Raw genomic sequence first — 10130 nt, forward strand, 5'->3', positions numbered from 1 at the left:
CTTCCCTTTCCCTCTCTTTAGATGAGGGAGGGGGTCCAGGTCGCCAACTCAGGTCTCTTAACTTTGCATTCTCTTCCATATTGATGTACTTTTCCGCCCTTTCTTGTACATCGCTTAGAGAGACGGGGTGCCTTTTAGATATGGACTGTGAGAAGGGACCTTCCCTAAGTCCATTGACTAACCCCATTATGACTGCCTCTGTGGGCAGGTCTTGGATCTCCAAACATGCCTTATTGAACCTTTCCATATAGGCTCGTAAAGACTCTCCGATCTCCTGTTTTATTCCCAGGAGGCTTGGTGCATGTTTTACTTTATCTTTCTGAATTGAGAACCTCATCAAAAACTTCCTTGAGAGGTCTTCGAAGCTAGTGATTGATCTCGGGGGGAGGCTATCGAACCACTTCATCGCTGCTTTCGATAAAGTGGTCGGGAAAGCTTTGCATCTCGTAGCGTCGGAGGCATCAGCTAGATACATCCGACTTTTGAAGTTGCTTAGGTGATGCTTCGGATCTGTGGTTCCATCATAGAGGTCCATATCAGGGCTTTTAAAGTTTCTCGGAACTTTTGCCCTCATTATGTTCTCACTGAAAGGATCCTCTCCACCCGGGAATTGATCTTCTTGGTCGTCGCGGGAGTTGTGACCCTTGAGGGAGGATTCTAGTTGTAAGAGTTTTCTTTCTAACTCTTTTCGCCGCTCCATCTCCTCTTTGAGGTACCTTTCGGTTTCCTTCTGTTTCTCCCGCTCTTGCTCCAATTGTTCCAGGCGGCTATGGACTAACCCCATTAATTCAGCTACGTGGGATGGTCCGCCTTTTGCTGATTCACGCCCATCTGAGGAGTTTACCTTCGGATTTTTCACTCCGGAGGTGCCCTCTCTATGTTGATTGTTATCTTCCTGGTGTAGGGCCAGGTCTTCATCGTTATTACCCATGCCTAGATTCTCTTGTTCAGAATCTGTCCCGACGTGGCCTTCTTCGTGGGATCTGTCTGCCATCAATGGATGATCTCTCGGGTCCCCGGCAACGGCGCCAATGTTACGGTGGGTAACCGGAGATTAATAAGATGGATGACGTTTGACGGCCCAAGTGTACGAAGGAGGAGAACTCCAGATGTATCTGCAACCCGGGGGCTCCGTCCGACTTGCGCGCGTGAGTGAATGGGGGTGGTACCTGCAAAGACACTCCGATGCCTAAGTTAGCAAGAGTGTGAGCAGGTCTAGAGAGTATTGGGCTTAGAGATACCTGAGGGGTGTCAGTGTATTTGTAGTGGTGAGCCAATAACCACCGCTGGTGTAGTGCCGTATCTTTAGGATATTAACCGTCCCATTATCTTGGGGAGGTTAAGATATGGCTTTAGGAAGCGGTTAGAGAGATTTTAGGGGCGGTTACTCATTTGAATGAGTGTTTATCTGCCAGCTAATCTCATGTCCGACTTCTTTAGCGCAGGTCGGGACGAACACCGACTTCTTATGTGAAGACCGGCGTTTAGTAAGGCTTAATCTATTGGATTAGGCCTTTTAATTGGACCTGGGCCCTTATCATTGGGCCAGGGTATGAACAGATATTAATTTAGTTTTTTTTAATCTTTTTAGGCAATGAATCAACAAATGAAGTCCTAAGATGGCACATTTTTTATTATGCTGGATGTTGCAATCACTAATTGATGTGACTTAATTTGTATTTGTATTCAATATAGTTCTTGAAATTTTAATTTCAATCTTCTACATTCTCATTCCTCCTTCTTTTTGTCTTCTTTTTTATTTTACACTCATCAACGATAATAACTACCTTAATACCTTATCATTGTGGCACCATCACACTCTAAAAATCTCTCATTTTCTTCTCGACATCACTCCACCAACCAAAACATCTAAATTGGGATACGGTTTCAAATGGGCAAGTCCAAAATTTCCAATTTTAATATTGAATTCAGCATCAAGAAAAATATTAATGGGCTTAATACCACTATGAATCAAAAGAGACTACAACTACGAAAAAATATGTTTAAAATAACAGAAAAGCGCTTGTTTGCCCTGTATGAGTTCAAGGCACTTTCTATGTAATAGAACGTTTTGGAAATTTTCATTTACCATGAGCTCGTAGACGAGGAGGAAATGACGTCGTTTTGAGTTGATTAGAATCTCACGGTGACGACAATGTGGCAGGATTAGCGAAGCACAGAAATAAAAAAGAGCTCGTTGTGAAACTCACGTTCACCTTGCTACGAGATTGTTGTAGGGTCCATGAACTATACTGCGACAGGAGTTCTCGTCAGAGAATGGAAGGTGCCGGAAAAGATGGCACTGAAACAGCCATGGCCGAGTGGAAAAGAAAGGAGTTAGAGGCACGATAAAGGAAGGAGTATGAGAGGCGGTGGGGGTTTGGAGTCATTTCTGGCAGTGAAAGGGATGGTGCGCTTATAATGGCGGCGAAAGAGAATGGGAAAGAGAAGGAGGGAAGCGGCAGTAGCAGTCATAAGAAGAAAAACAAGAAGGAGAATCAGAAAGACTTGAATTAAGATTTCAAGGACTACATTAGATATAAATACAAATTCAGCCACGTCAGTTAGTCGTTGCAGCATAACAAGAAAGATGTTATCTCAATATTTTGTTTGTTTATTTATTGTCTAAAAATATTAAAAGACCAAATTGATACTCGAATTTAAATCTGGGACACTACTGTAAAAAAATTTAACTTTCAGAAACTAAAATAAATAATCGCGTGAATATTAAAGACTAAAATAAACATTTTGTCCAATAATTAAAAATTATATTTATGGAGGATTCTACCATGCTTACCAAGAAAATCAATATAACATGCTGTCTTTATGTGTCAATTATTAAAGATTGGAGGTTAATTTTTTTTAAATCAAAAAGAAAAAATTAAAGAAAGATTAAATTAAAGTAAAATAATCTCAAATATCAAATCAACTTAGTGAGAGAGAAAAACTAACCATTAAATCCATCTACATAATTTTGAATGAAAAAAAGTAATTATTTATTAAATTATTTTAATAAATTTATCATATTAATATAATTTTTAATACATTTAAAATTTATTTAAGCAATAGTTTATTATAATAATAAAAATTTTGAAATTTTTTTAAACAAATAAATTAAATATTTTATTTATTAAAATATATTATTATAAAAATATTTATTAATTTATGTAAAAAAAGATTAAATTAAATAAATGACCTCAAATCTTAACGTTCTTTTACCACCGCAAAATTTTTAGTCGTGTTGGAATTACTATATCTGTGGCACCATTATGAATAAAAAAAAATAAATTATTAATTAGTAAAATTAAAATCTATTCAATAAAATTATTTATTATATCATTTCAATAATTTTATCAAATTTAATTTTAATGAATATAAATTAATTTATATATTTTATGAATTAATATGTCAATTCTTAAATTTTTTATATTAAAATTTATAATGATTAATCAAATTATTTAAGTTTAATTATTTTTTATAATAAAAAATAAAACAAGGACTCATATTACATATGTATAAATAACAACGTTAAAAAATTTATGCAAGATTAATTTTTTTTGTTGTACTTAGGATGTAAACGAGATATATATTAAAATTTTTAAATTTCATTTAAAGTGTAACTGAGATACTTATATGTCTATCTAATTTTTACGATAAATTATTGAATAACTGAAAAACTAGTGTTTATAGTTTATTTTAGATCATTTTAAAAAGTAAAATCAATTTACATAATTCATCTAAATTTTATGTTTTAACAATTTTATAATAAAAAATATCAAGAATTTATTATTTTAATTAATTTGATACTTATAATTATTATTTTAGATATTAATAGACTTTTTTTAAATATTTTATTTATATTATTTTATTTATCTTATTTATAGTGTAAACAAAATATATGTATATACATCTTTTTTTATTATAAGTGGAATAAGTAATATTACATAAATTAATAAATATTCTTACAATAACATATTTTGATAAATAAAATATTTAATTTATTTATTTAAAAAATTTCTCAAATTTTTTATTATTATAATAAACTATTGTTTAAATAAATTTAAAATGTATTAATAAATTAATATGATGAATTTATTAAAATCATTTAATAAATAATTAATTTTTTTACTGAAAATTATGCGGATAAATTTAATTGTTAGTTTCTCTTGTCCACTGACTTGATTTGATATTTGAGATTATTTTACTTTAATTTAATTTTTTTTATTTAAAAAATTAACTTTCAATCCTCAATAATTGACACATAGAGACAATATATTATGTTAATTTTTTTGATAAATACCATAGAATCTTCCTTATATTTTTATTTCCCTTATATTTTTATTTTAAGTGTGGTATCATTTTTTATAGTTCATTGAAGATATTAAAATATAGACCTATTATTTATTAGTAGAGCACTCCTAAAAATGTAATTCAAACAAAAAAAGAATTTCTAAAGTAAAAAGATTTAAAAATAATAAAATAAAAAATTAATCAATATGTGAACTGCACAACTTTAGTTTAATAACGATTAAGTTTTTACTTTCTCATTTTACTTGCAAAAAATATTTATCTAATTCAAATAACACAATTTATTATTACTATTTCTTGTATACATGTACAACATTCTCATCACCTTACTACGTGTATATCTCAACAATCAACTTTATATAGGGACCACTGAATTTATATTCATATTTATCACAATTCACAAGTTTGTATAAGATTGATTAAAGAACATTTGAAGTTATAAAAAGCAAAGTATAGCTATTTGGGAGTAACGTCTCTGTTATGAACAGTTGCTATGTCTGAACAGTTTGAATTTTGAATTTCGAAATGAAATGAAATGAAATTAGTATAGCTTGAAACATAGCTTACATAGTTGGCAACAGCTGGCACTCCGATTTTTTAGTTGAAAAATGTAAATGCAAAAAAATAAAATGTCTGAAGAGAATCGTCGTACTATTGGATTGGGATATGACGTTTTTACTTTATAATATAAATAAATAAATAAATAAAATTTTTATTTTTCCACCATCGTGGAAAATTACACTAGCTAATTAATTAGTTGGAATATTAAAGTGGATTCGGTGCTATATACTTTTGAATTTTGTTGTTTCCTTATTGCTAGTAGTAGTAGTAGTAATTTGCCTTTATTATTGTCCAATTAGATCAAAGAAATGACCAAGATTTTTGTTTATTCCCGACAACTATTTGTTTCTCCGACAATAGAAACTACTTAGCAATAGCAATTACTAGTACCATGAAAAGCATTCCTTATGTTTATCGCACTGCAGTAATTATATGCTTTATCCAAACTAACCAAATTTTGAAAGAAAATCTAATGAAACAAAAACTTTATTTTTTTAAGTACTGTAATAAATTAGTTAATCAAGTGCTCCTTGGTCTCTTTGCTTATTATGTGTTAATCAAATTATAGAATGTTTCTCTTTTGAAAACCTCATCAAATTTTAGTTTCAATATTTAAAATCTAAACTATAATTGTGATATAAAAAGTAAAGGTTCATTTGTCTCATAAAAAATTACTCCTTTCAGAAATTTAAACTAATAAAAAAAATTACATAAATGATTATCTTTTTAACATGTCCTCTCAAACAATAATTTTTTTAATTTATTTAAATTTTTGCATAAACATGTATGAAAAATTTGAATCTTAACTTGTATATGTAAGAATCTATTAATGATAGACTCTTAAATAAAATTTAAATTCACAACAAATTAGCCATTAATTTAATGGATTGAAAGATACAGTAAAAAACCAAAAAATAGAATAACCATAACCAAATTTTTATTTGGTATATGATATTTCTTAGAATAATATTCATATCTTTTGGAGTTGAAAATACAAATCACTTCCCAATTTTTATTCATGAAGCACTACTTTCAACAACATCAAATTTGTCTTTTGGATTTGCATCAACACCAATTCAAAGCACACACAAGACACTTAACCTATCCAAAAAAAAAAAAAAGACCCAAAGATTTAATCTAGCAAAAAATAAAAAATTACAAGAATAATAATCAAAGTTAGAAGGAGAAATTATATACATTAACTAAAAAGTCAAAGGAGACCCACTTCCCAGGTCAGCTTACATTTAATCAAAGTTTAGAAGGGGAGGGGGAAAAAAAAAACTAAAAATGGAAGCCAAAGAAGCTTCCCTTAAGAGTCTCAAGGTAGCATATCTACACAAACACTTACACTAGGGGCTACAAAAGAGTAAGAAACTCTATAACACTATAAACCTCATCATCATATAACAACTAACCTAATAACATTGCTTAACTTTGATCAAAAAGACTGAAACCAAAGTTAAGAATATGTTACAGAATACTAAATTAAAGAGAAGTGGATTTTCATATTAGCATACCATTAAAAATGTTAGGATTAAGAGTCATAGATAATATCACTTGAGAAAATATCTTCATATTTTTTTCATTCTTCGGTTCAATCTCATTTGCACACTGTCTTAAGCCTCTTTGCAGCTTGGACAAATCCCATAATCACTTGCAATTCGTCCATTTGCTTCAAAAATAGAGACATAATTTCAGATGAAGCTCAAAATAGTTCTAAAATTACAAATATCAATAAAAATAACCCCTGTTGCTTCATAAAAAAAGAATGTCGTTAATAGGTGCAGAAATGTGTATATATTCAAAATACTAGATAAAAATAAATTACAGAAAACATATCTCTGATCAAAATTAGGCAAATTATGCATATATAACTGAGTTGGTACATATTTAATTGATGAATTACAAAATATAAGAAACTAAAATAGTTCTTTTGAAATGGCAAAGTACTATTTTGATAACTAATTTGAGAATTTTACTTTATAAATACCTTTGAAAAAGAACCATGTCATATTAGTACAATTGCTAGCGGAACATGTATAAAAATAAGGATGCCATCATCAATCTGTAAAACTATACCTGTGACATGAAATGCCTCTGAACAACATCCACTAGCTGCTCTTTTGATGGGTTTGGAACTGCATCAACCTGCAAATCCGTTTTATGCGTTTCAGGAGGGGAAAAAAATAGAAACATACGACCTTAAAATCAAACACCTTGCAAACAAATACACAAGTCTATGAATTTATTTACCAGATTGAAGTGTCTCCAATATCTCCATAATGCAGCCATCTCCAATTTACTCAGGTCAACCTTCTAAATTAACATTCAACAAACAGAAAATGTCTAAGAAATTCTCTATCATGTAAATGAATGTGAAAGCCAATTACTCCACCCGTTTCAAAACAATGGTCAATTTGTACAAAGAAAATGTCGAAATACAAAGATTTTTTCTAATGTACCACATTTTCCAAATCGACAGTTATTTTGAAATGGAGGCAGTAACTATCAATTATTATTAGAGACTAAAGAAAGAAAGGTAAAAGTTGATGTACCGTCCCTCCATGCGGCATTGAAATGGACCCCTTAGATTGTGAATCACCGGAGAAGGACCTGCTCATAGTCTTGTGAGACGATCCCAACGATCTATGCGTTCTATGCCTCGATTTGTGGGACTTTTGAGTGTCATCTGATGCTGATGAGAATACAAAGATGGCCAAAAGATAATGAAAACAAAATCAGCAATAGTGGGTGGGGCCAAAGGACAAAATAAAAGAAGCTAAGACAATTGAGCTTTAGGAAAATATAAGCCAAAAGCAAAAGGGATAGACAACGCAAATGGATCCAATGCTACAATTCACTCATCACTTTTCCAATTTCTACTCTACCTTCAGTGGTGGGTGGGTTAGTAATAGTGTGAATTATTAAAAAAAAAAAAAATTGGTTTTATTAACAATAGCCTAAAGGAACTTGTTGAAGATTTAAAAGTAGTAAAGGTCTATTCGGATTCTGTTTTCTTTTTAATATTTTTGCTTTTATGATTTTGTCCAAAAAAAAAAAAAGGAAGTGAAAAATAAAAAATAAAAACGAGCTTATATCATTTATACATTTTCATAATTTTTTAACAAAATCCTAAAAATAAAAGCAAAAAACAAAATTAGATAGACCCTTTTCAATTTCAATGCATTGAAAAAAAAAAGAATTTTTTAATAAAAAATTAACACTTTTACAATGTTAAATGCACTTGTTAGCAATACCCTTGTATATCACATTGAATATGAAGACAAAAGCATAAATGTGTGAGTTGCTAGAAATCATAACCACAGTATAAAAAACGAGTATGACCATTGCTAAATTACAAAAAGACTTTATGAACCAACAAGAAATTAATTCTCCAGAAAGTTAGCCCCAAAATAATAAATTAATAAATAAAAAGTGTGGGAAAATGTAGAAAGAAGTAAAGAAGAACATTAACTTGTGAAATTGAAGAACTTACCCATATCTGATCCATTCCACTGCACATTTTCAAATTCAAGGTCGTCATCTTCCTCATTTCCTGTGGGAGCTTCAATCACGCTAAGTGCATTCCTTTGCAGCTTCACTTCAATTCCATTTGTAAGAACCTGCAAAATAAAAAAAATTCATATCATGCAAAATGTAAATAATTAAATTAATTAAATTAACAGTCTATAACACATCTAATGCTTTGGAATAATGAATAAATATATAAATAAAAACACAATCCACAGAAACAAACAATTCATATTTGATTCAGATCAAAGTTGGGGTGTGAAATACTTCTGCATTCAAGATATAATAACTCTTAATTAATCATAAAACTGAATATAAATAATTAAAGCAATTTGTTTCAAAATTTTGGTCAGGATAAAGATAAAAGAAGCTGAATAAAAAACATGCATGAATGGAAGACGCAATAATCTGAAGTAAAACATTAACATCAATGCAATGGAGGGAAAAATCCACTAGAAAAGATCTTCACAATAGGAAACATTGCATAAAGAAAACAAATATTTTTACCCATTTTTCCATTTAAGAAAAAAAAGAGAAAGGAAAACAACCAAAGCAAAACCTAAGAGAAGATCATTGAAATGAACTCCTAGGATCAGAGAAACCAAGAAAATGAAGCCTCAAGGATGTGATCATCAAAGAGGACAACAAAAACCACCAGATCCATGAACAAATCATCATATGCAATGTGTAGTGACTGAAAAAATTGAAGTCAAAATCATACATAAATCAATAAAATAAAAATTCAAATTGCAATACATAAAAACTAAAATAACAAAAAAAATCTTGTTTATTAGAAAATCCAATTTAAGATATCAAAATCCCATTCGTTAGCCCAAAAAACTGACACACATCAATAGAACCAATACGCAATGAACAAAATTGAAGAAGAAGAAAAAGAAAAAAAATCAAAATTAAAATGATAAAACAAGCTAGAACAACAGAATAGATAGACATTACTGAAAATCACTTCCCAAAATAAAAATTAAAATTAAAAACTCAAACATTGTATTGTGTATTAATAGAAACAGAAATGAAAAATGAAGTACATTTCGCAAGTCGAAAATTGAGGATCATGAAATTCCCCAAATACCATAACAAAACCCTATCTCAATTTGATTATTACAAAATCATAAATAAGAAATAAAATCAAAATTGTACCAGCCAGTGCCATCCTCCTAAACCAACGGCTTTCTTAACAACGCCTTGAAGACCAACGAGCACGGATTTGGTGCGGTTGTTGCCAGTTACAACGACTTTGGTGTGGCGAGGAAGCACCGATAGTTCCTCTTCGCTGCTATCACCGTAGAAGCCACTCTGCTGATGATGAAGCTGATTATTATTATTATTATTATGGTGGAGATTATGGTGGTGGTGATTATGGTGATGAGTGAAAGCAGCAGAAGCAGTATTAGTAACAGCACTAGCAGCACCATTTGCTATTGAAGTTTCCATTGCTTCTACCAGCATTTGAATTGAAGAAGAGAGAGAGTGTGTGTATTGTGAAATTATTATTGTAAAATTGAAATTAGAGAAGGCAAGTTAGGAATGATGCATTGAATTGCATTGGTGGATGGTGGGAATTTGGGAAGCGGAAAGGGATAGGAGGAATGGAATGGATTAGATACACAGATTTTTCTTTCTTCTTTCTTTTCTTCTTTCTTCAGAGAGAGAGAGAGAAAAGAAGAGAAAATAAAAGCAGAGATAGGAAAGAGAAGAGAGAGAATGAGGTG

At 30.7% G+C, this 10130-nt stretch overlaps 1 protein-coding gene across 2 annotated transcripts; it reads right to left on the reverse strand.

Moving 5' to 3' along the window:
- Positions 1-6036: 6036 nt before the first annotated feature.
- Positions 6037-10130, reverse strand: LOC130932799 (uncharacterized). Of its 2 annotated transcripts, none has more exons than XM_057862215.1 (6): positions 9559-10130; positions 8366-8492; positions 7425-7564; positions 7123-7182; positions 6949-7017; positions 6037-6541 (listed from the first exon to the last, which is right to left on the reverse strand). In XM_057862215.1, exons 1-6 carry the CDS (start codon positions 9865-9867, stop codon positions 6470-6472), a joined length of 777 nt encoding a protein of 258 aa, XP_057718198.1. In that variant the 5' UTR covers positions 9868-10130; the 3' UTR covers positions 6037-6469. The 2 variants fall into 2 exon arrangements, with proteins under 2 accessions (XP_057718198.1, XP_057718197.1); XM_057862214.1 differs by having other exon boundaries at positions 7123-7185.

The sequence above is a fragment of the Arachis stenosperma genome, chromosome 6 (assembly GCF_014773155.1).
Source record: "Arachis stenosperma cultivar V10309 chromosome 6, arast.V10309.gnm1.PFL2, whole genome shotgun sequence".
In the NCBI taxonomy this organism is placed as follows: domain Eukaryota; kingdom Viridiplantae; phylum Streptophyta; class Magnoliopsida; order Fabales; family Fabaceae; genus Arachis; species Arachis stenosperma.